Consider the following 25,838-nt stretch of genomic DNA (forward strand, 5'->3'; position numbering starts at 1 on the left):
AAACTGTCTCTCCATCCTCAGCAACATCACGGAAATGATGACCACCGTCTCCCTGCAGATCGTCGGCATCATCGAGCCCATCATCCAGCACGCCGACTGGTTCTTCCCCGGAGGTGAGGCGCGTTTATACGTCACATGAGCCGCAGTCTGGTGACTTTCGTCCGTCCGTTTACGTCTTCTTGTCCGCAGAAATTGAGTTCAACTTGACGGGGAACTACGGCAGCCCCGTCCACACCAACCACAACGCCAACTACAGCTCCATGCCGTCTCCGGACATGGACCAGGTGGACCGCAGGCAGAGCGACCAGAGTCGGCGGCCGCTCAGCGTCGCCACCGACAACATGATGCTGGAGTTCTACAAGAAGGACGGGTGCGACTTACCGAACACGTTTCGCGGGGTCGTACGAGGTTATGACGCTCGGCCCGTCGAACTATCGGTCTTCAGAGGAAGGGGATTATCTGAAACTCAGTCGCCGGAGTTCTTCTGTCTTTGTCCGTCGGTCTTTTCCGATGCTGTTAATTCACTCCGGGTCTTATCTGGCCCTGCAGGGGTCTCAGCTACGCCGGCCACGCTAATTAAACCCGGCGCCGTTTCCGATCAATAGTGCCGGGGGTTCGATGAAAGAGGGAAGTGAAGCCGACGATGCTTTCAAGGACGGGTGGACTCAGCCGTTCTGTTCAAAAGTCGGCGATGAGTTAGGAGGGGAAGATGTGGTTGTGGGACAAACCAGAGAGTTGAGGAGGGTTGGGGTTGTTTTCCCATCGAAAGACCAAAAGTTCAGTCATACGTGTCTGGAACGGAAAGCGACCGCCGACGCTCTGGCGACTGAAACGGCGAGGAGCCTCTTCGGTATCTCTTTCAATCCGGGGATTTCCGCCCCGGCCCTCCGGGGAAATCTCCGCCTAATTAGCGCTAAATAGGGCAATAATTCAACCTGCGGGCTAAACGTGCCTGCAGCCCAGCAGGGAGGGCACGTTTCACCCACAAAATTCCCTTTGCTGATCTAAATCAGGGTTGCTGCAGGTTCAGGACCTTAACACAAACGACTTATCCAGACTAAAAGGGGTTTTTTTGGAGGGTAAACATATTCTGACGCTCATAAGACCATACTTATAGTTCCATGAAAGCGTTTGGATGAAGTCCACATGACCTTCCTGGAAGTGGCCTCTGCAGCAACTCTGGTTTCTTGTGCTTTGCTGTTCTGCTCGTTGTTTCACCGCCTTCTCTCTGCTTGTTTCTGTCTCAACGCTGCAGCATCAGGAAGATCCAAAGGTACGGTATCCTCCTCCCTTTTCCCTTCCCTCCCCCGTTCATCATGTTTGACAGGAGTTTTGTCTCAGTCTTTGTTTGCTGTTAGCCGCTCGGTTTCGCCCGAGGTGACGAATCTCGTCGGACAAAATGGCTCATTGTTTCCAAGTTTATCTTAAGCTGCGTCACTTGTTTTGTTTGTCACTGGACGAACCCGTTCAACACGCGTGTACTCCCGTCTTCTTGACACATTTCGATGACAAGCACTTTTGGAGGAAGCTAGCTCGCCGCGGTGCGAGGTCTTTGAGCCAAAGGGGCACCGGCTAGCTTGCGCTAGGAGTCAGAAATTGAGCTTCAAGCGGTCAGAGGAGGACAGCTGAATGGTTCGATGGCCGGTTGCAACTCCAGGAACATTTGCATCCCCGTCCGCGGGCCGTTAGCGTGCTAGCCATCCGCTAGCAACCCCAGGGGTGAAATGTAATCGAGGCCTCTGGCGATTGCACTTAAGTATACTCAAAAGTAGAGAATCTCCGACAGACTTCTTGACATGTTTCGTCTTAAAAAAGGATAGCTAGCACTTAAGTTTAGCGACAGCCCTCTTGCTAGCTCGCTGCGGCGCGAAGACTTGGAATCAAAAGTGCAACGGCTAGCTTGCGCTAGGAGAAAGAAATTGAGCTTCAAGCGGTCAGAGGAGGACAGCTGAACGGTTCGATGGCCGGTTGCAACTCCGCGGGCCGTTAGCGTGCTAGCCATCCGCTAGCAACCCCGGGGGCGAAATGTAATCGAAGCCTCTGGCGACGGCATTTAAGTATACTCGAAAGTAGAGAATCTCCGACAGACTTCTTGACATGTTTCGTCTTAAAAAAGGATAGCTAGCACTTAAGTTTAGCAACAGCCCTCTTGCTAGCTCGCTGCGGCGCAAAGACTTGGAATCAAAAGTGCAACGGCTAGCTTGCGCTAGGAGTTAGAGATTGAGCTTCAAGCATCTTCTGCGCCGGTCAACACACGGCTTGCTCGTTCGATCCGACAAACAACTAACCGGCGCATCAGTAGTAGCATTTCTTGCTGTATGCTAAGCTAGGCTAACCTCCGAACCCCCAGAGAAAGAGCGTTTCTGAAGCCCTGCTCTGTTCATACATGGTTTAAACCCACCCCCCCTGCATTTCTTCCAGTCTAATGCACCTTTGCGTCAGGTGACCCGCAGGTGACCTGGCACTTCCTGTTCCAGAACCTTGTCACTCATGGCAGTAACTACCTCCCCCGCCGGCGGCGTAAATGTCGGAATCTGATCCGGCCTCACAGTGTGTGGAAACCCGAACCGCCGCTTGGCCCCGCCCCCCTTTAACCTCCCACCGTCCTCCTTGGATTTGATTGGCTGTGCATCTCTGTCCCACTGCAGCATGGGGGTCAGGGTGATGGACACTTCTTGGGTGTCTCGCCGTGGCTCGTCGTCGTCCCGTAAAACCTCCTCGGCGCCGCCGCCGAGCGCGCGCCCCCCCACCCCGCCCGTTGACGCGGGGGAAGGCTCCGCCTCCCCTTCCCCCACCCCTCCTCCCACTAGCGGCGACCGAGCCAGGTAAGGCCGTTGCGCCCTCCCGTTATCGCCCTCCGCCCGCTGCGACGCCATGGCAGCACCTTCTCACCTCCATGTGAACCCCCGTTGTCTCTCCTTGTCTGATCTGTGAGATCTTCCCCCCCCCCCCGCCGGAGGCTGGATGGGGGCGAGGTGTGAGCGAGACCACGCTTGGAACGCCGCCACTCGCATCTTGATGATTTCACCTCTCAGTTATCAGCGATTAAAACCATTCAGTCCTAATTGGTGCAAAACTGACAGCACAGGTGGCTCAACAACGCCCCCTGGTGGTCGACGCCGGTACTGCATCACTGACTTTAAAACAAACGTCAACAAAAATAACAGGATGAACTACAAGAAAAGAAAAATGAGCAGGATAGAAACCCACCTCGCGCCTGGAAGGCCCCTGCTTTGAGCCGCTGTGTTTTTATTTTTTTTTCTGTTATTATGTTTGTTGTTGTTGTTGTTAACCGCGGCCCTCCGTGGCGAAGACGGTGGACCCGTCCGTTCCTCCCGCTCCCCTGGATTTTCACCCGGATCCCCGATCTCTGCCGCCCCCCGCTGGAGCGAACCGTGTCTCCATTCAGGTTCTGCAGCTTCTGGAACGTTGGCGGCGGCGGCGGCGGCGAAGGAGGGGGGAGGGGGATGTTTTTATCCCATGCAGCTCAAGCAAAATGAAAACTCTGGCCTACCTTGTTGCTTAGCAACAAGAAGAATTTATATATATATATATATATTTTTTCTGTTTTCCTTTTTTTCCTTCGGCTAAATCCATCTAACCCGTGTGAGCGTTTATCGAATACTGCTACTTCTGGTAAATTAAGAATTAACGCATGATATATTTTTTCGCTCGTGGATTTAATTGACAGGCCGGATCCGTTTAATTTATTTTCGCCTCAAACCGGTCAGAGGAGGAAAGCTGAACGGTTCGATGCCCAGTTGCACATCCACATCTGCGTCGTCACGCCAGCCGTTGGTGTGCTAGCCCTCCGCTAGCGAGGACCAGGGGTGAACTGTAGTCGAGGCCTCTGGCGACGGCACATGAGGATACTGGAAAGACGAGCATTTCGGAGGGACTTCTTGACATGTTTGGTCTTAAGAAAGGAGAGTTAGCATTTCAGTTTAGCAACAGCTGTGGAGTGAGGTTTTGCTATCAAAGAATAATTGTTAGCTTGCGCTAGGAGATGGAAATTCAGCTTCCAGCAACTTCGGCGCCAGTTAACACACGGCTTGTTTGTTTAGTCCGACAGACAAATAACCAGCGTATCGTTAGTTGCACTTTGACGTGTTTACATTGCCTTTCTTGCTGTATGCTAAGCTAGGCTACCCTTCAAACTCCAAGAGAAAGAACATTTCATCGGGATTTCTTGACATGTTTCGTCTTAAGAAAGGATAGCTGGCACTTTGGTTTAGCGATAGCCCTGTCGCTGTCCCTTGGAGGAAGTTAGCTCGCCGCAGCACGAGGTCTTGGGATGAAAGGTGCAATGTTTAGCTTGCGCTAGGAGTTAGAAATTCAGCTTCCAGCAACTTTGGTGCTCGTTAACCCACAGCTTGTTTGTTTAATTCGACAGACAAATAACCAGCGTTTACATTCCCTTTCTTGCTGTATGCTAAGCTAGGCTACCCTTAAACTCCCTGAGGAAGAACATGTCATCTGGATTTCTTGACATGTTTCGTCTTAAGAAAGGATAGCTGGCACTTCGTATTAGCGACAGCCCTGTCACTGTCCCTTGGAGGAAGTTAGCTCGCCGCAGCACGAGGTCTTGGAATGAAAGGTCCAATTACTAGCTTTTGTGCTAGGAGTCAGAAATCCAGCAACTTTGGCGCTAGTTAACCCACAGCTTGTTTGTTTAATTCGACAGAAAAATAACCAGCGTATCATTAGTTTCATTTTGACGCGTTTACATTGCCTTTCTTGCTGTATGCTAAGCTAGGCTACCCTCCGAATTCCCAGAGAAAGAACATTTCATCGGGCTTTCGTGACATGTTTCGTCTTAAGAAAGGATAGCTAGCACTTCGTATTAGCGACAGCCCTGTCGCTGTCCCTTGGAGGAAGCTACCTCGCCACGCCGCGAGTTCTTGGAATCAAAGGTGCGACGGCTAGCTTGCGTGAGAAAATCAGCATCCGGCGTGAACTTCGGAGGACATCGGCACGCCGCCGACGGCGTTCTAGCACCGGCTCGACCATCGCTGGTCTTTCCTCTCCACCTCTAGCAGCCCCTGAACGGAGACACGGCGCTGAGCATCCCCCACCTTCATCCTCCCCTTTGTGACACCTGCGTCCTCCTTGACTAGCTTAGCCCTCCTTTCAAACGTGCATATCTTTATCATTGCAGCTCGGACGAAGCTTCTTCCAATTGGTCGGACTCCTATAACGCCTGCCCCTCCCCGGAGGAGGAGAGGCCGCCTCCCCCGTACCCCTCTTCCTCCTCCTCTTCTTCCTCCTCTTCTTGTTCGTCCCACTCGCTATCCCACCACCACCACCACCACCTTTGCAGCCGCGCCCCCCCGTTGCCCCGCCCCTTCTCCCCCCCCCAGCTGGACGTCAACTCCAACCCCAAATCCGAGACCCTCTACATCAAACCCCCGCTTTTCCCGGGTCCCCACAAACCCCCCGCCGCCCCCCTGTCCGCCCCTCCCCCTCCCTGGGCCGCCTGTAGCCGAGAGCGAGGGACCAGGCCGACTAGGTAAATAACCCGTTCGCACAATTCAGCTACCCCCCCTTTTCTTTTCCTCTTTAGGAAACCCACTATCGCATCCATCTTTAATTTAATAGCCGTGGAATGAAACACCTAGAACCCCCTCCGTCGCCCCGTCAGGAGACGGTTGCCAGGCAACAAAGGAACTCCCAGCGCTTCTCCGTGAATTATAGAAGCGGGCGTTAATCGGGGCCCCGTCAGACGGGTTTCCTCCGAGAGATCGCGAAAACCGAACGGATCCGGGGATAACGACGGGACGGGACGATTTTTACGATTTTACGTTTTGCCGAAGCGTCTGACCGGGCGTCGCTTTCTCTGCGCAGCACCCTGAAGAACAAGGAGCTTTCCCCGGTGATCGGGCAGAAGGGCCTGCAGGGGACGGCGCCCCCCGGTGGCCAGCACTCGGAGCAGAGCCCGCACACCCTGAGGAGAGGTGAGCGCCGTCGACGCTACGTCTGAAAACACCAGCGACGTCGACAACGGGATTGTCGATTTCGTCAATATGTGGTGTCGAGTGTCAAACTCAAGGCCCGCGGGCCAAATGTAGCCCGCAACGTCATGTTATGTGGCCCGTGACGGTCTTAAAATAAATAAGTCTAACACGTGCATTGACCATAAACTACATTTCGATCATGTTACCCGCAAAGTGACACCATCCCGCCGTTAGATTGCGGTGTATCCACATTAACGCCATTTTCAACGAGAGGAATTGAGAAATCCAAATGATCTCTAAATGGAGAAAAAGCGGTATGTCTTTTTGTGTTACAAGGCAGCGTCGGTTGTCAAAGAGTACGATCTACGTCTGCATTTTGACACCAAGCGTGGAGCTAAGTATGCTAACGTTAGCTTTCTAGAAAAGAGCAAATTGTCCAAGAATTAAAAGCCAAACTACGAAGGCAACAGAATGCGTTCACGAAAGCCGCATCCAAAACACTGCAGCAGAGAAAGCTCGCTTTGTACAGGAGCAACTAGTAAACATCACTGTTTTACATCTTTGCAAATGCATAAGTAGCATTTTTGTTATTTTAAGTTTGATAACCATCTGGGTACATTTAGTTACATTTATATTGTTATGCTGATGTGGCTGTTGGATAAAATGAGTTTGACACTTCTGGTCTAGACGATGGATGAATGGAAGACTAGTGTATCTTTCAACATATTGTAGCCTACAAACGCCCCTAATTACAAACAAATTGGCTTACGATAGAATAAAATTAGAGAAAGATCTACAAATTTAATGAGGTTAAATGTCGGTTTGAGAAATGAACCGCTGTTGGATCTTCATCCATGACGTGTTCTTGCAGCTAAGAAGCTGGCTCCCATACCCCCCAAAGCTCCGTACTGTCAGTCCGGCGCCATGTCGGACCAGTCCACGGGCCAGCCGTCCCCGGTCAGCCTGTCGCCCACCCCTCCGAGCACCCCTTCCCCGTACGGCTTCAGCTACCCGCAGGGCTACGCAACCATCGGCTCCACGGGGCAGATCCTGACCGCCGCCACCCCGTCGCTCTCCTCGCCGCCCTCGCTGGCCGGCACCCTCACCAAGGCCAGGCCGACGCCCAAACCCCCCCGCCAGAGGCCCACCTTACCGCCGCCGCAGCCCCCGACCACGCCCGGGACCAGCCCCCAGCCTCTGGAGCATTCGCCAGGACTCCTGGACGGGTTGTCCCCTGGGGAAAGCATGTCCACAGGTAACGTGCCCCCCCCCCCGCCTTCTTTTTGCCTCAAAAAATCCCAGTCAAACTCAAAATCAGAACTTTGGGTGAGGAAGGTGAGACATGTAATCTGTTTTCATTGGAGATATGGATTGAGTTCAAAGTAAGGACTGGAGGACAAACAAGCATACATGTATGCCTCTAATCAGAAGTAGCTATTAATAAATAAAATGGATTGGTTTTTTGTTTTTTTTTTCTTTTTCAAAAAAGGTCCATATAAAACTCAAAATCAGGAGTTGGAGGGGAATAAGGGCAAACATTGACTCTGAGAACTGGATTTGTTCAAAGTAAGGATTGGAGGTCAAACAGGCATACATGTATGCCACTAATCGGAAGAAGCTACTAATAAAACAATTTTAAAAAATCCGTATCAAACTCAAAATCAGAATTTTGGATGAATGAGGTGAAACATAATATCCATTTTTATTGCAGAACAGGATTCAGTTCAAAGTAAGGACTGGAGGACAATCGAGCATACATGTCTGCCCCTAATCGGAAGAAGCTATCGATAAAAATGAATAAATAAATAAAAAAGATCCATATCAAACTCAAATTCAGGATTTTGGACGACTTAGGTGAAACATTTCCTGCATTTTTATTGGAGAACAGGATTCAATTCAAAGTAAGGACTGGAGGACAATCGAGCATACATGTCTGCCCCTAATCGGAAGAAGCTATTCACGAATTCCGAAACAACCTTTTTACTCCTCTGCCACAGAGGATGACCTTTATTTTGAAATTGCAATCAAGAGCCCTGAGACTCCTTTGGGAGGCCTTTCATTTTGAAAACCCCTCTGGACCCTCTCTCCTCTCTACCTCACCACCAGCTGCTGACGTTTCTCTTCATGTTTCCTGTTTTCGATTCACTTGCAGCCGTATGAGGAGAGTGTGATTCTAATGTGAGAGGGACTTTTAGGGTAAGGAGGACTTCCTGTGGTCCAGACTCACTACCCTTCCCCATCCCAACCACCCTCACCACCACCACCTCCCACCCTTACCCCTTCTCACCCCCCTGCAGGGGGCGTGAAGCCGCCGTCAGACAACAAGTGGCGCTGTTTGACCCTCACATGCCACTGATGATGATGATGATGATGATATCCGCCCCCGTCTAACCATCAGCCTTTTGCATGGAGGCTGACATGATGCATGGCTTGGAGGGCCGAGATCACCTGCCCACACACACACACACACAAGACGGTCATTTTTAGGACGGCGGGGAAACCTGGGATTTATTGCTCCATTATTTTTAGCTTATTCTTAATTGATTTGGAATATATTTCTTTTTTCTGTAGCGTAGGAACATCGGCATGTCGTCGGCGTACGGCTTCATCGCCAGAATCGCGGAAGTACTACCCAAGGGACTCTTTACGCACATGCTGACGGGGGTTTATATATTTTCATTTAAATAGAATCATGCACAAACTCACAAATATTTCTTGGGAAAACCCGCGCTGATGCATGATGGTCCGGCTGATTTTGATCCTGATTTCCTTCCATGCTGTGTTCATAGTTTGGGCTCACCGGTCATGTGACGTCACCCGGCATGGACCGACCCCCATCCTCCCGCCATCTGTTGTTCCCTTCCTTGAACCCTTCCTCCTTCTTCCCCCTTCCGACTCCTCATCCCGTGTCTCGCTGCTCCCCAGATTCATTCTGCAACCTGGACATCCCCGTCATCAACATGGAGCTGGACGGTATCTTCGACCTGCCCCACATCGCCCCCTTCAGGAACTCATTGCCGCTGCTCCGGTCCGCCGTCGGCGGCGCCGAGTCGGAGGGGGAGACGGAGAGCACCGTGTTATGACGCCGCCGAGTTCCCCGCTCGGAAAAAAACAAATCGCAAAATCGTCCGTTGACCTTTCGCCTCTCGCCTGGGCCGCAATCTAGCAAGCTAGGGAGTTCGTGATCGCGAGGCGTTCACGGACCGGCAAACATTCGGGTTCTTTTTATTTTCGTAATTTGCCTTATTTGGATTCCGCTTGCAATATTGCCTTTCACGTCTCACGTGGCCGGAAGGCCGCTCGCGGAAAGGGGTTTTTCCGTGAACGCCACGGTTCATCACGCGGCACCAGGGCGGCGAACAAGAGGCCTCAGACTTCTACACGACTGCAGATGTTGTTTCCGGAGTTCAAGGCGAAAGCTTCCTGTTTTGTAGCTGCAGCAGAGCTACAGGAGGTTGTCAGGGAGCCACTGGACAAAGAAGGGCTGGGTTGTTGGGGTTCGAACTCCCAAAGGGAACACAGTCGTACGTCAGAATCCCCATTTTTCTGACTTGCGCCGCTGAAATCCAGGATCAATTCGGACTTCTCCACCCGGTCCTTCTAGCCTCCGTCTGGGAACTCCGACTTTAACCTCTGCCTTTAAATCTGCTTTGCCCTGATTGTAATCCTAAGCTCCGCCCCCTCACCCTTCCAAAGTCCGACTTAATCTCAGATTCTGGTTTCTCCCTCGGGAGCCGTGAAGGGAAATATACAGATGCTTCCTACCGTTACAAAGCGGGAGGATCTTATTTTTTAGTAGCGAATGAAAAAAGAATACAGGTGACGACGCAGTCTATTATTTTGGCAGGAAACAAAGGATATTTTTTAAAACTCCATTTGCCTCATGTCTGAAAGGAGCGCCGAATCGTCAGACGTATGGTAACTCACGCTAACGTAAAGACAGCTGTGGTCTTTAGCGGAAGCTAACGGCAAGCCTTCTCCTCGAGGGGAACGACCGTCCGGACGGTGAAACGGAAGTTAGCAAAAGCAAACAGCATTCGAAGTCCGTCGAAGGTCGGAATTCCGAGGGTTCTCTCGGGACGTCCCGTGAATTCAGGCCGTTCGCCGAGACCATCTCGTAGATTTGACTTTGCGCTCGAGAACCGAGAGGTCGGAACGGCGCTTTTCGTGGAGGCTCCCTTCGACTCCCTTCGACCACTTCCCTTTGCATTTCACTCACATTCTGACTTTTGAGTCGCAAACTTTTGACATCGGCGCGCCTTTCTTTCAGAGGCCGCCTTCTCCTTCCAGTCCAGGATGCAGTTTATAGAAGCCGCGTGACGATGCTAATATTTTGGGTCTATAAATACAAGAGACAGAGGCTCACGCCAAGGCAAGCCTTTATTTTCATGAGAGTATTTATACAGATATATTTCCCAGTCCTTTTTACCGAAGAATCGACCCTCACCTGCGGAGGAAAAGCAACAGTGATTTTTTTTTCTTTTTTCGTCGTGTATCGTCGTAGGAATATCGGCGTGTCGTCGGCGTACGGCTTCACCGCCATCCTCCTTCTGTGGAATCGCGGTGATGTTATTCACGGGACTTGTGTAAATATCGAAACGTTTGTACATACGTGTTGTGTATATACTGACAGGGAACAGATTTAAATAGATATATATATATATATAAATAGATATATACAAATATTTCATCGAAAAAATTATAAATAATGATGGACATTATAACATTCTACTGAGCAAATAGAATAATACTTCTGGTTCTAGCACAATATCGGACACAAAATAACATCGAGTAGATGTCACTCAGATTAAGCTGCAAATAATTATATCTCTGGTGTTTCATTTTAATTTTTAAAAAACGCTTTCATTTTTTTTTTTTCTTTCAACGCAGCTTCCGTTGATTTATTTTTTCTTAACATCACAGTTTACATTTTTAGCCGAGATATTAGCTTTAACAGTCAGAATAAAATTGTCCTCGTCTTATTTTTAAGCAAAGAATTCACGCAGCTGCACGTTTTTATATATATATATATATATATATAGTGAAACAGAATTTTCCTGATAAATTCATTTTGTTTTATTTGATGTTTCTAAAAATGCTGAAAAACATTCTTGAAATATCATTGGTTTGGAAGGAGAGCTGGCGACAACATCAAGATACGTTAGCAGCAAAAAAAAAAAAAACAAGCTAGCGCTCCCCGAACCAGACGTGAGGCGGATATTAACCTTATCCTTATTTAATTAATTGAAGTTTCCCTCATTTTAAGAATTGGGATGACAATTTTTTTGTCTAATATTATGTGGCGTCCAGAAAGCGGTCGAAACAAGCAACAACCGAGCAGAATGTTTTAAAAAAAAACCTATCTTAGTACCGAGTAATAACACCTGCATTTTGTAATAATTCAGGGAGCCGCAGTGCAAAGTTGAAGCCTATCCTAGCAAGCATTTAACCAGTCACCATCTCACTAGCATTGTAAAGTCAACGGTGAACCTCATGCATGTTTTTGGATTGTTGGAGGAGCAGCTTCTTGCTGAAGAAGAAGAAGAAGAAGAAGCGCTAACTACTCAATGCAGGTGTTCTTACGGAAACCAAGGGGAGTCGATGAACGTCCCGTCTCGTCCCTCGTCTGGTTGCTGCTCTTTTAGCGCCGAGGGGTTTTTGTCGATGTCTTATCAAGGCTTGTACATACGGTCTTCATCGAACACCGCTTTACCGACAACAACAACAAAAAACAAAGCTCCGTCGGCGAACGGAGTTTGTAGTTTCGCCGCTACGTCTTTATCCGTGCGCATGCAGTTTTAGCACATAAACAAGAGGGCCTTTTTGTAAGAAAAAGGGTTAAAAATAAGGCGGGACGAACCGCTAATAAGACGACGCTCACCTCCGAAGGTTTGTGATTCGAGACCGAATTCTGTGCGGCGGAACTAGCTTAACGGAGAATCAGGCGGATGGATATCTAATAGAGATTTTGGTGTAATGGCCAGTTTTGGGCGGGTGGGGGGGGGGTTGACATTGTCCTGTGTGAAATTCAGCAGCATGCTCTTGAAAAAAAATATGAAACATCTCATCTCTGGTTTAAATGTGCTTGTATTTATTTTTCATTAGCGAACGGAGTCGGCCCGTTGACCTCCGGCGACTCTGCCAGCAGCTAGCATTCGTATCTTTCGTGCTACATCGATGCCATTTATTGAGTCACACGTTTTTGAGGGATGACGGGGGGAATAAAACAACTCTTTTGAAAGGACGAAGCCTGATAGGACATTGGTAACACTATAAAAAAAAAGTTCTGATTAAAGGAATCCGACAACTTTTTTCGATTTGCCCGTTTTCCACGATGCCTATCAGACGAAAGGGCAGATGTCTCTCGTGAAATGCGTGCAGGAGACACCCCAAGTTAGCTTAGCACAATGAATGGAAACCTATGGTAACTGTTAGCCTACGTGCTAAATTACGCTAAACGTTAAATACGTCTGTACCCCCCTCTATCTTCATTTTCTGCTTAAATCTCTACGTTTTTGGGGTTCTCGTTGTTGCGTAGCCAAACGACGCAGTACCGTCGACGTCGTGTCGCATAGTATGTTAAAGTACGACCAGCTGAAGGAACTTTTCTGGAACTTGGAGGTGATCTCCAAACTCACCGCTGCCCTCCAGTGGATGGATTGCTTAACAGCCATGGCGATGTAAAGCATGCAGGGGAAGTATGAGGGCGGTGACGGTTGACGACGTCTGAAACGGACGTACCTGTTTGCCAACATTACGTCGGTGTCAATAAATCTGCAACAGAAGTACTCAAATGGCAGCTGGAACTACTTTTCCGACAGAGCTCCTTGAACTTCACGTGCGCGAGTCAGTTAACGCGAGCATGACCTTTGAGTTATGCTAGCAAAGGCGTACTGATGCATTCGTAACTAGTTAATTCCTACTCATTCATTTAAAAGTGTTACCAGACTTTTGATCACAAAATGAGAAAAAAAAAATATAATTTTCCTCTTTAGAGTTTACTTTAGTGCGCAAGCCATCTAGTATTGCAAGGTCATCGCTGTTTAAATGTCAAGACCAGGGGCCAAGTAAAATAAAAAAATGAGGAAGAAAATGGGGACCAATGAGTGACTGAGGTGTCTTTTCAAAAGTGAAAGTTCTTCGTGTCGAGCTGTAGTGACGCTGTGGACTCGCGATCGTTCGGAGTGAATGGAGGACATGCCTTCTCTGGGACTTGGACTGGATCTCCTGCTCACCAATAAGAGTAAAAAAAGAAAAATTAAAAAGAAATCCTCATCCGAATGTCGAAACTATTAAAATTATTTTATATTACTTGCATTTCCTTTTGTTTTTTTTTTTTTGTTACAAATGCTGTTTGACATGAAGAGGATATCTGATTTATGCTGTGTTTGTATTGATTTCCTCGGGACCTCCTTGCTAACCGCTAACCTCAGATAGGGAACCGCTAACCTCCGATGTAGCCTACGGCCACCTTAGTGGAGATAAAATAATCAGATCTTTTGTCCAAATTTTCAAGATGTTACCAGACAAAACGGATTGAATTGCTGTGCAGAAATAAACTTTCTTAATAGTTAGTTTCAACAATTTTGAATGAAGGTAACCTTTTGTCCTTGTATGAGGACAAATTGGCGACTGGTAAAAGACCCCAGAACGACAACGGGGAGAGATCTGTTGCCATGGAGATGACTTAGAAGGTTCCAGTATTCATTCCAGTGACTGGGAGGACAACACAAACGTCGTCATGTTGTGAATTACACTAAAATACATCATTGTAGCAACACACACTCATTTCATATTTTTCACAATTTAAAATAATTTTTTATTCATATTTTTAAGTCATTCTTTTAAATTATTTACTTTTTTACCATAAGTTGATGAATTATAATTGTTGTCCTCAAAATTCCAAGTCATTGTCTTCATTTTCTTAATTTTAATCTTACAGAATTGAAAGTATACTGCTCAAAAAAATAAAGAGAACTGTTAAACAACACAATCTAACTCCAAGTCAATTGCAAAAAGTGTCCACGTAGGAAGCAACACTGATTCATTTTGACTTGTTTAAAGGACATTTTATCTTTGTTTTTACACTTTAATTTTGAGTGTTACTCCAAATCTAGACCTCCATGGGTTAATACATTTGATCTCCGGCCAACATTTTGTGTGATTTTGTTGTCAGCACATTCAACTATGTAAAACCAAAGTATTTTTTAAGAATATTTCATTCACATCAAGGATGTGTTATTTTAGTGTTCCCTTTATTTTTTTTGGAGCAGTGTTTATTATATAAAACACGCTCAATGATTTCCCTTAACTTGTTTTTTTTTTTTTGGAGCTAAAAAATGAAAAATGGACAAATATGATGAAAACCCACACAGAATCGTGTTATTCAACCCCAAACTTTTTATATTTTAATACAAATAAATTGTCCACACAAAACAAAAAAAAAAAAACACGCCCCAAAACCGGAAGTCTCTTTTATGGAACTTCCGCCTTCCCCGCGTTAGGATGACCTGCAGTACCAGAAATGACCAGTAGGTGTCGCCAGTGAGCAGAGTCACCCGCTGCTCTCCTGATATACAGGCAGAGAAGAAGACGCTCTTCGGCAGATCTCGGCGGCGACGCTCTGCTTCGGGCTCCGGCGGTCGGACGGATAACATCTCACTTTGAGGCGATGTTCAGGTATCGTTTCAGCGTAATTCTCTCCTATTTTTGTGTTATTGTAGTGGAAAAAGGGGAAGGTAAAACCCCCTCACGTCGTGTTGGTGTTTTATTTTTAACCGTTTTGTTTTCGTTGACGGCTTCATTTACCCACCCAGTTTTTTGACAGCTGAGCTCAGCAGCATCACGTCGCTGTGATTTATTTTTATTTAATTATTTTAATTTATTTTTTTATTTATTCGCCAACGCCCCTGGAACTGTATTCCCGTTATTTAGGTATATATGTTAGAACTGCGGATGTAGTGTAAAATGTTTGGAATTATCGAGCACCCTCCGGGTTTTGCTCGTTTCTAAATGGGGTCACGTCGATTTCATGTTATTAGCATGTAGCTTGACTCGACCACTTTACGGTACTTCTGAAACCCTCAAATGTGGATTTTTATTCAATTTTTACCATTAAAAAATACGACATCGCCCATGTTTGCTAAATATTTTTGTTATTGCTTTGAGAAACCTTTCACAGACTCTGTCGTTTTTTAAGTAAAATATGCGAGAAATTAGCCAAGTAAAACATCTACCAATGCTAGCCTAACATTAGCAAGAAAATAAGATGAAAAATATCGTTATTTTTTTTTTAAAACCATCTGACAGTAATTATTAGAAATTCATATGTCATAAATAGAAAAATTGTGACACAATTTGACTTTCCAAAATTAAGACCTATATCAACATCTGACAAAAATATATTAACATATAAATATATTTTCACAGTTTTGTTTTCATATTAGCTTGTTTTTGTTATGAATGTGGCTAACCAACGTAAGCCATCATCAGATTTAGCTAAATGTTTACAATTTATTTATAAGACTTGGGTGGCTTGGTTACTTGCAAATATCACTAAAAAAAACTTCAAAAATGACTTAAAAATCAACTGTGCATATGTAAAGATTAGTGGAGCAAAACATATTTAAACCTCCATATTAGTCCTGAACGGAGCAGATAAAAATTCACTTGTGTCGAGATGATGTTATAAATTCCCACCGTTTGAAATATCGAAAATGTAAAGACACAATGTTTCCTTGATTTTTATCTCTGCAAAATAAATGAATCATAAACGACGATAAATAAATAAATCACTTAGAACCTCGCCCCAAATTACAAGGAGGAAAACCCAAATATTTTCAGATAAAAGAGCCGATATATATACATATATATTTATATATATATCAAGAAATTACTTTAGCTCCCTCTGAAAGTGGGTTACATTCCTGCGGCGCGACTCTGTGCGGCTGGTTACAGTGTGAATTATTCACAGCCTCTCGCAGAAACCCGCTCGCCGTTCTCTGAATGTTGTCCATAACCCACCAAAGCCACCTTTATTTCCTGTAACACACAGAACACGTACATCTGACGTTGTCTTCCTCGTCCCCAGTCTTTCAATGGGAGGACAGGAAAGTTATCAGTCACCTGATTTAATTAGCTGATCCCTCACTGATCCGCCAGTATCAGTTTATTAAAACTTCACTATCCGGATTTAATCAAATACTTACAGTAATACTCTAATCAAACAGATCAAGCTGTTTTTATCTGCTGGAGCTGGACAGTAGTAGTAGTTGTTGAGAGCTTGATATTCAATCGGGTGAGGCGGCTTCGTTTTAGATGCATGTTGTATCTAAGTTGCAAACTAACCAGCTTGTTAGCAGCGTAGCGGTGAAATGCCGATCGTCGATAACCGCTGAAAGGGAAGCGAGGTCGAAGAAACCGATGGGTGCAACACCAATCTGGACGTGCTTCTATTTCCCTCCCTGCAAAGTCTGCCGCTGTTTTCTTCGAAAGCCATTCGGGGGTGAAATTCACAACAAAGCGCCTAAAATTAGCAAGGCTTTTTTAATTGGTTGGAGAGAAAACAGGCAAAGATCTGAACGCTGAGAGGAAAACATCGAGCTTGATGACGAGACCAAATCTACCGGGGATATCGGATTGACCTGTCTCAGATTTTGGCTTTTACCAGAGATTAAGATCAAACCGTTCTCGTGGTAACCAGCGCTGCTTGCTGCTTCCCTCCTGTCCTGTCCAGACGTGGTTGCCATGGAAACGGACGTAATTCCTAAATTCTCCTCAAAAGACGAGGAAATCGACTTTTGGAAGAATCTTTCCCTCAAATACAAGACCAGGTATGTATGTGTATTTCTTTGTGTGTGTGTGTGTGTGTGTGTGTGTGTGTGTGTGTGTGTGTGTGTGTGTGTGTGTGTGTGTGTGTGTGTGTGTGTGTGTGTGTGTGTGTGTGTGTGTGTGTGTGTGTGTGTACACAGTGTGAGGGAGCGACACGTCATCTGGATGTTTGATACTTTTTCTTTACAATTGAAGATATAATATTTTTATTTAAAAAAATAGTTTTGATTTTCTTTTAATTGTTTTCAATTGCTTTTATTTTATTTTTTAATGTAAATGTCAACATTTTTTGAATATTAGTTTTAGTCATAGACAATAAGTCAGTAATGTAGATTGTCGGATCTCTGAATCATGGCAGCGACTGGTCACACCCTTGTGTGTGTGCGTGTGTGTGCGTGTGTGTGTGTGTGTGTGTGTCAGTCACTCCGAATCACATATATTTTCTTCTAATTGTTTTTAATAGACTTTTTTTTTAATGTAAATGTCAAATTTTTAAAACGTAAGTTTTAGTCATAGACGATAACTCAGTAATGTAGATTGTCTGATTTCTGAATCATGGCAGCGACCGGTCACACCCGTGTGTGTGTGTGTGTGTGTGTGTGTGTGTGTGTGTGTGTGTCAGTCACTCCCTGTCTTTGGCCCCCAGCATCTTTGTCTGGTTATCAGTCCAGATCCTGTCCCTGATCACTGGAACATCTCGCGTGTTTCTACCTGAACTATGAGGTTTGACCAGGCACGAGGTGTCACAGAGCACTTTAGATGTTTGGTGACACTGTGAACGTTCACCTCCTCACCTGGACATGTGAACGGACTCAGCGTCAAGGAACCCTACTGAGTCAGATGTTTCTCGCCGCGCAGGTCCTCTTCCTCCTCGCCATCAGAAGCTTCTCACGGCTCTCCGCCGTCACGTTGTGTTTAATGACGGGAGGACGGAGACCCCGCGTTCGCTGCCAAGACGACCGTCGGAAATCCATTAAAGCTTTAAAAACATTACAACTCATCCATTATTAAAACAGAGGTGGGGTCATTTTCTGCTTATGGCCTTTCTGTTTTTAATTTAAGAAAATATCCGGCAATAATCAGCGTTAAATTGTGTAGAAATCGTCTTCAAAAGCCAATATTATATTAATGATCATTTTCTTTATCCGTCATAAATGTAATATTTACAAGGCTTCACCCATATATTGGAAAAAAAACTCCCAAATGTGTACTTTGAGCAGTGAGAGCCCTGCCTAATCACACCTCGAGGGCCGTCCATTACAGAAACCCAACCCCACACACACACACACACACACACACACACACACACACACACACACACGCACACACACACACACACACACACGGTCAAAGAAACCGTGTGTGACGACTGTACAGCTTTACATCTTATGTAAGAGTCTGCTGGACACGGATGAGCTCACGCCGGGGCCAACACACACACACACACACACACACACATGTCTAAAAATGACTTCACGGTGGAGAAGATACTGTAAGAAGAGCAAGACACACACACACACGCACACACACGTGGAGATGTTTGCTGGCAGCCATTGGAAATCGGTCAAAGGTGATCATAACAATGTTAAAGAAGCTGACGTAACTGATTTTAAATCAATAATCAATCGGTGAACCACCGTAAATCCTCACTTTATCATCCGGGGTTTTATTTATCCCTTCCGTGACAAAATCCAGATTAAAATGATTGATTTATACTGATATACATATTGATTATCCTCTGGATTGTTATGTTTAGCCGGTTATCGTTAGCGGTTTTGGCTCACTTGCGAACGCTGTCACTCGATGCTTTTTAAAACGACGGGGAAATAATGAAGAACGAATTTGTAAATGTAATAAATACGGCGTTTTGTTGGAAGATAAGGTTCTCGTCCAGGTTCCACCTAAGTTAAATCCACGTCCTCGTCCCCTCCTGCAGCTGCCAGGAGGCCCGGGAGGAGCTGCTGGAGTTCCAGGATGGGAGCAGGGAGCTGGAGGCCGAGCTGGAAGCCCAGCTGGGCCAGACCGAGCACCGCCTGAAGGACCTGCAGTCGGAGAACCACAGGCTCAAGAACGACGTGGAGATGCTCAAGGTGACCGCAGCGGGTTCCCGTCGTTATTTGTATCAATTCACACGTCCGCAATCTTGAGCGGTATTCTTTCATTTCCGTCCGAAAGACGGCGGTAGATGTTTAAAACAAATAGTGTAACTTAAACTTTCTCGTGTTTCTTCAAGTGTCACCACTTTTATTCCCGTAATGTGGATAAAGGAGTGAGCTTGTTTTGGTGGCAGTTTGGTGTCAACAACTTTATTTATCCTGAAGGAAATTGTTGTGCCAGAGTTTCAAGTAAAACATAACAATGATAGATAATAGTTGGAAGAAGGGAGAATAAGAACACAAATAAAACTATAAAGTGTCAAAGTCAAGGCTATAAAGTGTTTTAAGGTCTTAAAAAGTACAAAGATTTGAATAATCCCTTCGGCTGAAGGAAGAGGAATTAAAAAGTATAAAAAAAATTTAAAAAAGTTTAAAAAAAAAAAAGTATAAAAAATATGACGGGAGTCACGGAGGAGCAGGCGCTCAAGAAGTTTCCTGCTTCCATTTTAAAAATGTCCATAAAGATCCAGCAGGTGGTTTGGAGACTAAATTCTCCGTCGGTCGAAATTATCCCAGATCAGAACTGGGCATTTTACCACATCTGGCCTGCAAAACTATTTTTTTTGAATATTTTAAATAAGTATTTTCAATCAAAATTGAATGTAGAAACTCTTGATTTTTTTTTCCTTTTCTTTAGTTTTGTATGGATGATTATATCCATAATAATATCGGTACATTTATATGATCATTAATGATTCAAAAGTTGAACTAATATGGCAAAAAATTTAAATATTTAAATTGCAATTTTCATTTTCTTAAATTTACATGATACCTAGTTGGCCTGTGCATAAAAATGTTAGAAATGTGGCCAAAGTAATTGCCCACCCCTGTCCTGGATGATTGACAGGTGGTATTTTGTAGAAAACAGAATAAATACATGAATGAATATAATAATTTAATTAATTTAGCTTTTTTTTTTGTTGCTTATTTTAAGATATTTCCTGTAAGTTATTGTTTCTTGTGGAAAAAAAACAACCTTTTTTAAGACAACTTTGTTATTTTCTACTATTTTAGTTTCTTTTCATTTTTGTGATTTCACCATATTTAGATTTTTTATTTTATTTAGATTTTTATTTTTTATTTTTTTATATTTTTCACTTGTTTCTTTTAAGATACTTTCTAATAAATTTTCTAGGCTTTCCTATAATATTCAAGGACCGTTTTTTTTTTTTTTTTTTTTTTTAGGGGGAAAAAGGTTTTTAAAGTCCTTTATTGGTGCCACAAATGTTCCTGTCACGCATTTCAGAATGCAAAGTGTGTCGGCCGCCGAGGACGAGTGTCTGGCAGATATAGGTCAGACACACGGACCGCTTTGTCGGATGAAATATGGGTCACGGCCAGGCGGTGACGCCGGCATGTGTGTGTTTTCCCCGCAGGAGAAGCTGGAGCAGCAGTACTCCCAGAGCTACAAGCAGATCTCCATGCTGGAGGACGACCTGGGACAGACCCGCAGCATCAAAGATCAGCTGCACAAATACGTGCGCGAGCTGGAGCAGTCCAACGACGACCTGGAGAGAGCCAAGAGGTGTGTTTTATTTCTTGCAACTATTCATAATAAACCCTCTTCCATGCTAATTTCAAGAAGCGCGTCAACACCGTGCTGTTTTTAGACTTTCCATCTTCTGGCTCCGCCCGCCGTCTCTCCTCAGGGCCACCATCGTGTCTCTGGAGAACTTCGAGCAGCGCCTCAACCAGGCTATCGAGAGGAACGCCTTCCTGGAGAGCGAGCTGGACGAGAAGGAGTCCCTGCTGGTTTCCGTCCAGCGCTTGAAGGATGAAGCCAGAGGTGATTGTCGCTTCTTGTCGCCGGCCACCGCCGCCGCCGTTCGCTCCGAGCTGAGAAGGTCTGTTGTTTCCCGTCAGACCTGAGACAGGAGCTGGCCGTCCGCGAGCGGCAGGCCGACGTGTCCAGGATGTCGGCGCCCAGCTCTCCCACGCAGGACGGCGTGAAGACGGACTCGGCGGTTCAGGCGTCGCTGTCGCTGCCCGCCACCCCGCTGAGCAAAGGCCTGGACAACGCCTTCGCCAACGCCGCAGGTACCAGGGCCAAAACCCAGCATGGCCGTCACGAGACTCCGTAGTCCTTCTGTCAGAATAAAGTCCTCCTGAAGATCTCCGTCCAACCCCCTCTTCTGTTACCAGTTCTCTCCAACGGCTTCGGCAGCAACTCCCCTCTGACCCCCTCGGCCAGAATATCGGCCCTCAACATCGTCAGCGATTTGCTGCGCAAAGTCGGAGTGAGTTTCCTCTAACTTTAGCCCGGTCGCTCTCATTTTCACGTGCGCTGTTTTATCTGTTTCCTTTCTTTGCTCAGTATATTGAGTATTCGCTGGTAATTCGTTGTGAAGGTAATTGTTTCTTATTATTTTTAGTTTATCAGACATTCAGTGACAACTTAACCTTTATTTTTTAGTAGCTTTCTTTTACTAAATGCATTTCTTTGTAATCTTATGTCAGTTTTATAAGAAGCATATTTGATAAATTAGATTTCTTTTTAATTATTTTTAAATGTAATCATTGTTAATTTTTTCATTTTATACACACATATATATATGAATATATATATATATACATATACAAAAGGACACATCTTGCAAAAAAATTCTTAGCAATCTGAGGTCAAAGTCTATCTTTTGGAAAAAAAAAGTTTTATATTTGATAAATTTTATTTATTGTTACTATTTTTTTTCAAACAAGTACACACATATATATATATATATATATATATATATATATATATATATATATATATATATATATATATATATATATATATGTATGTAAGAGGAAATGTCTTGCAAAATCTTTATGATCAAGAAAATCTTTTTGGGGGATTCTTACGAAATAATTTTTTAGAATTATTTTATATAAATTGTTTGATTTTGTTTACATTTGTTGTTTACATTTTTTACATTTATATCTGTGTTTGTGTCTATATATATACTTAGTGTTTATTTTTGCAATTCATATATGTATATATGTATGTTTTTTGGAAATATCAAGCAAGAACTTAAGCAGAAAATTGGGATTAGTTTCTTTATTTCGGTTTTTTAAATAAGATATTGTTATATTTAGAAAATCCTTTGGATTCAATGAGCTGACATCTGCTGCTAACGTTCCCTCCAGGCTCTCGAGTCTAAACTGGCGGCTTGCAGGAACCTGGCCAAAGACCAGAAAAGCCGCCAGAAGACGTTCGCGCTGGACAACAGCAACATCCTCAACGCAAACTACTCGCAGTCCCTCCAAACGTCCTACTTCCACAAAGCGTGAGTTGCCTCTGCCTGGTCTCCATGACTCAGCAGGACATGATCTAAGCTCTGCGTGCGTTTTGTTTTTCCCCAGCAGGACGGAGATGGTGACATTTCCTGCCCTGATCCTGAGTAACAGTAGCCCGGCCGCAGAGGGTGGAGGGGGTGTCGATGCGGGCGTTGATTCTTGGTTGCACCTCGTTATAACATAAGCGCCGCATGAATCGTGAAGGTTGAGGTTCTGGAACCTTCTTGTTTCTGAGCCCAGCTCGCGGTGGCTTTTTCTTCCTGAGATCAGATCACCTCTGGGAGCCAACGTGAGCTTTCGCTGCTTTTCTGGGTGTTTTCTTTTTCTTATCGGTCTTCGCGGAACCACCGAGAAGATGTCCGGGTTGCTTGATTTGTTTTTGTTTTGGGGGGCCGCCTCAATTGCAGAAGATAAAATATTTCAGTGTGGAGTATATTCTGGAAGCTAAGGCAAGCTAACATACAGTACATAAGTAGGAGCTAAAGTGCAAGCCCTCGAGAAGAAAACAAACTTTACCTTGAGCTAAAGAAACAATGAGAAGCTAAGCTTAGCTGAAGAGGCAGTTAGCAGGTAAGCACTTTGCAAGAGACCACTGGTAGCTCAACATCTTGCTAATCAGAAAGCTTGCAGCTAACTGCCCTGCTAAGGAGTGGTCGGGTAGTTCTATACATTGATTAAGAGAGGGCTAATAGCTAAATCCTGTACTTAAGTTGTCATGAAGCTAAAGGCTTTGCTAAAGAGACAGGTAGTAGCTTAACACACTGCCATGGAGGGGGCATGTTGCTAATTGTCTTGCTAAAGAGTGGGCTAGAATCTTAATGGCCTGCTAAAGAGAAGGCGAGTAGCTAATTGCCTTGATAAACAGTCGGGTAGTAGCTAAACCTCTTGCTAAAGAGACATGCTGAGGCTAAACACCTTGGAACAGCTCATAGCTTACTACCAAGCCAAATGCCTTTATAAAGACACGGCAAGTAGCTAAACGCCTTGCTAGAATAATGTCTTGAGGCTAAATGCCTTGCTAAAGAGCCATATTGAAGCAACTTGCTGAAAGGACAACTAGTTGGTAATAGCCAAGCAAAAGAGACCATTAGAAGCTAGAAGACGATAAGACGGCTGGAAGCTAAATGGCTTGCTAAAGAGTTGTCTTGAAGCTAAATGGCAAGCTAGAGAGACAGCTAGTAGCCGAACGCCTTGCTACAGTGACGGCTAGTACTCGAACGCCTTGCCATAGAGACGGCTAGTAGCCGAACGCCTTGCTACAGAGATGGCTAGTAGCCGAACGCCTTGCTTCAGAGATGGCAAGTACTCGAACGCCTTGCTACAGAGACGGCTAGTAGCCAAACGCCTTGCTACAGAGACGGCTAGTAGCCAAGCGCCTTGCTACAGAGACGGCTAGTAGCCAAGCGCCTTGCTACAGAGACGGCTAGTAGCCAAGCGCCTTGCTACAGAGACGGCTAGTAGCCAAGCGCCTTGCTACAGAGACGGCTAGTAGCCAAACGCCTCGCTACAGTGACGGCTAGTAGCCAAACGCCTCGCTACAGTGATGGCTAGTAGCCAAACGCCTTGCTACAGTGATGGCTAGCAGCTGTTCTCCAAAGATCTAGTTGCTGCAGCCTCATTCCTTGTCGAGTGACTCCTCCCTCTGCAGGTCACCGGTAGATCCGCTGAGATGTTTATCCTCTGGAGGAATTTAAACTCTCACAGGGATCTTCTTCGCAAAAGTATCAAAACAACCCGAGGAACTCGCTAATGGGGCCGGAGGAGCCGCCCGGCCGGTCCGTCCGCATCAACAAGGCCCTTCTCGGTCAGAAAGAACAGGCGGACAATTGCCAAGTGCCAAGAAGAATTCCAAAATTAATTTATTTCCTGAAGGGCTTTTCTTTTTACCGATTTTATTTCCTTCCATTGTCAGAAATGAATCATTCTTTTCTTTCTTGTCTCCGCAGCAAGACGGTGAACGGACTGGAGACGGGCCCCCTGACGGCCATCACCGCCCCGCCGAGCGCCTCCTCCGCGGGGCTGGTGCCCCTCGCTGTGTGACCGCGACCCCGCGACCCCGAGGAAAACCAGGCAAAACGCTCGCTCCGTCGCGCAGGGGTTTCAGAGTGTGAATCCGCGGCAGATAGTACGATATTAACCGGACGTTTGACCCGTCCGGATGTTTCGTTGGAAGCCCAGGCGTTAGACACGTCCAGGTCAACCCCTATCATGTCTTCCATATTTAAATAATTGAAGTTTAAAAACTAGAAATCAGCAAGAAAGAAAAAAATCAGTAAAACCATGCTTGTTGTGTTTGTTTTTGTGAAAACAAAAAAAAATTCTCAAGAACGTTTTAATTAAAATCTTGGTCAAATTCAGCCAAATATAAGGACAGAAATTCTCAATAAAAGGAAAATAAATTAAATAAAAAATCAAATTAAATGTAATAAAATCACATGGAATCAAATCAAATTTAAAAAAAAATCACTACCTGTAGAAAAGACTTATAAACAACCAGAAAATAAGCAATATCAAATAAAATAAACGTAGAACATTTTGAAAAGGTCTAAATGTTCGTTACAAATTCCTAAAAATGTAAATAGAATCAAGGAAGGAAATGTTAGAATGAGATGTTTGCGCTCCACAGCAGGTCACCTTGTCCACTCAAACTCACACTCTCAAACCTCTGCGGTGAAAGGAAGTGCTGCGTTTGTCCAGGGGTGTGTGTGTGTGTGTGTGTGTGTGTGTGTGTGTGTGTCGTGTTGCTGTACAGCCATTCTTACAGACACACACCTGAATCTTCTATTCATGAAACCGTCCAAGTGCACCGAAAAGGGACGTTATATGCAATTCTTTGTTTTTTTTTTCTTTTACAAGCTGGATTTTTTTTGACACCACAGCAATAACTGGAATTACGACGGCGGCGGTGCGTCCCAGTGCTCTTCTTCTTCTTCTTCTTCTTCTTCTTCTCCGCCGCCGTGGAGCAGGAAATGGGTTTGTTCTGGTGCAGATGTGTGTCAGATGTTGCGTCCTCGCCGTCCCGGAGGCGGAGGCGGGGTCGAGTGACGGCGTGTCCCTGTCGTGAGTGTGTCCGTCCTCTTACCTGTGACATGACGATGTACAGTATTGGTCATATTGATCGTTATTTATCCACCGCCGCGTCCGGATGCGGTGGTTGTGCTTTTTTTTTTTCATGACCAGTGAAACATCAGGGCTGCTGCAACTTTTTCTTCTGATTAAAATCTTTTCTAAATTTGGCTTTTTCACATGTGTTTTCTGATGATTTCAGCTGCTGATTTTATTTATTTATTTTATTATAATTTTTTTAAATTATAATATATTGTAATTATTTTTGTGTGACGATTTTTCCTCGTAATTTATTTAATAGAGTTCTCTCGCCACGTTCCTATCAAGTGAGCTTTTTATGAACCGTTCCCAAATTTATGAATTATCTTTCGAATCTTGTTTTTCAAATATCGGTTTAAAATATTGAATAAATTTAAATTTAAAAGCCCCTGATGTCCCCCTGTCAGACTTTTCACTTCGATGTGCAATATCTCCTGTCCGGCGCCGTCGCTCGGTTTGATTTACGTCACTTTTTATTTCATGGCATGTTTTAATAAAATACCTGATTATTCGCCGC

The 25,838-nt window shown here is 45.1% G+C and overlaps 2 protein-coding genes across 8 annotated transcripts in view; both read left to right on the top strand.

The window, feature by feature from the left end:
* The window catches only part of LOC147215456 (rho GTPase-activating protein 44-like), a 39,588-nt gene extending 28,447 nt beyond the window's left edge, over positions 1 to 11,141 (top strand). For 2 of the 6 annotated variants that reach the window (XM_086139531.1, XM_086139532.1), the window contains exons 15-20: positions 22 to 113; positions 190 to 370; positions 1,256 to 1,273; positions 5,845 to 5,954; positions 6,826 to 7,209; positions 8,880 to 9,646. In XM_086139531.1, coding sequence (XP_085995657.1) covers positions 22 to 113; positions 190 to 370; positions 1,256 to 1,273; positions 5,845 to 5,954; positions 6,826 to 7,209; positions 8,880 to 9,037 — 943 coding nt within the window. In that variant the 3' untranslated portion in view covers positions 9,038 to 9,646. Of the gene's footprint in view, positions 1 to 21; positions 114 to 189; positions 371 to 1,255; positions 1,274 to 2,648; positions 2,826 to 5,844; positions 5,955 to 6,825; positions 7,210 to 8,106; positions 8,151 to 8,879 lie in introns of all 6 variants that reach the window. The other 4 variants (XM_086139534.1, XM_086139536.1, XM_086139535.1 and 1 more) reach the window with 4 other exon arrangements.
* A 3,413-nt stretch (positions 11,142 to 14,554) lies between these two features.
* On the top strand, positions 14,555 to 25,835 carry LOC147215457 (nuclear distribution protein nudE-like 1-B). 2 transcript variants are annotated; one of them, XM_086139723.1, is made up of 10 exons: positions 14,555 to 14,633; positions 16,690 to 16,786; positions 18,721 to 18,874; positions 20,317 to 20,465; positions 20,590 to 20,726; positions 20,804 to 20,977; positions 21,083 to 21,177; positions 22,067 to 22,206; positions 22,286 to 22,320; positions 24,163 to 24,304. In XM_086139723.1, the coding sequence occupies exons 2-10, from the start codon at positions 16,701 to 16,703 to the stop codon at positions 24,171 to 24,173; spliced, it is 981 nt and encodes a 326-aa protein (XP_085995849.1). In that variant the 5' UTR covers positions 14,555 to 14,633; positions 16,690 to 16,700; the 3' UTR covers positions 24,174 to 24,304. The 2 variants fall into 2 exon arrangements, with proteins under 2 accessions (XP_085995849.1, XP_085995848.1); XM_086139722.1 differs by lacking the exon at positions 22,286 to 22,320 and having other exon boundaries at positions 24,163 to 25,835.
* The last annotated feature ends 3 nt before the right edge of the window (positions 25,836 to 25,838 follow it).

This window comes from Fistularia commersonii, chromosome 32 (assembly GCF_037954325.1).
Source record: "Fistularia commersonii isolate RoL2024-O1a breed Wild chromosome 32, RoL_Fcom_v1.0, whole genome shotgun sequence".
NCBI classification, from domain to species: domain Eukaryota; kingdom Metazoa; phylum Chordata; class Actinopteri; order Syngnathiformes; family Fistulariidae; genus Fistularia; species Fistularia commersonii.

Coding starts and splice junctions, on each gene's coding strand:
- LOC147215457 (XM_086139722.1), top strand. CDS start 16,701: ATGGAAACGGACGTAATTCCTAAATTCTCCTCAAAAGACGAGGAAATC. Junction 18,875..20,316: donor ACGACGTGGAGATGCTCAAG/GTGACCGCAGCG, acceptor TTTTCCCCGCAG/GAGAAGCTGGAGCAGCAGTA. Junction 20,978..21,082: donor CGCCTTCGCCAACGCCGCAG/GTACCAGGGCCA, acceptor TTCTGTTACCAG/TTCTCTCCAACGGCTTCGGC.